This window comes from Egretta garzetta, unplaced genomic scaffold (genome assembly GCF_000687185.1).
Source record: "Egretta garzetta isolate BGI_Z169 unplaced genomic scaffold, ASM68718v1 scaffold920, whole genome shotgun sequence".
NCBI lineage: Eukaryota > Metazoa > Chordata > Aves > Pelecaniformes > Ardeidae > Egretta > Egretta garzetta.
Genome location: NW_009258323.1, coordinates 9,955 through 10,320, shown reverse-complemented (window position 1 = coordinate 10,320; position 366 = coordinate 9,955). Strand labels below are relative to the sequence as shown.

At 63.9% G+C, this 366-nt stretch overlaps 1 protein-coding gene across 1 annotated transcript in view; it reads right to left on the bottom strand.

Annotated features, from left to right (window-relative positions):
• The window catches only part of LOC104126835 (collagen alpha-1(II) chain), a gene marked incomplete at its 5' end in the record, with an annotated part of 11,758 nt that overhangs the window by 6,991 nt on the left and 4,401 nt on the right, over positions 1-366 (bottom strand). Inside the window, 2 exon segments of the mRNA XM_035894939.1 lie at positions 173-226; positions 310-363. Coding sequence (XP_035750832.1) covers positions 173-226; positions 310-363 — 108 coding nt within the window.

Here is a 366-nt window from a genome sequence, read left to right as displayed (position 1 = left end):
AGGGAGACCCTACGGAGGAGAAAACCCACCCGGTGCTGAGCTCCAGGTGCAATGCTGCAGCCCCCCTGCACCCTCCCGGCCCCCGTGCCTCAGTTTCCCCACCCAGAGACTGCAGATGGCTCAGGGGATGTGTTTTTGGGGAGGGGGTGGCAAGGCAGTAGAAACAACTCACCCGCAGCCCCGGGGCACCGGGGAGTCCTTTCTCACCGGCTTTTCCAGGCTCACCCTAGAGGGAGGAGAGAGGCGACGGTGATGGGCTCCACTCCCAGGCTGCGGCCCCATTTTAGGTAGAAATTGGTCGATACTCACGTTAGCACCTTTGGGACCGGGGAAACCCATCACGCCGGGCTGGCCGCGGGCACCCTG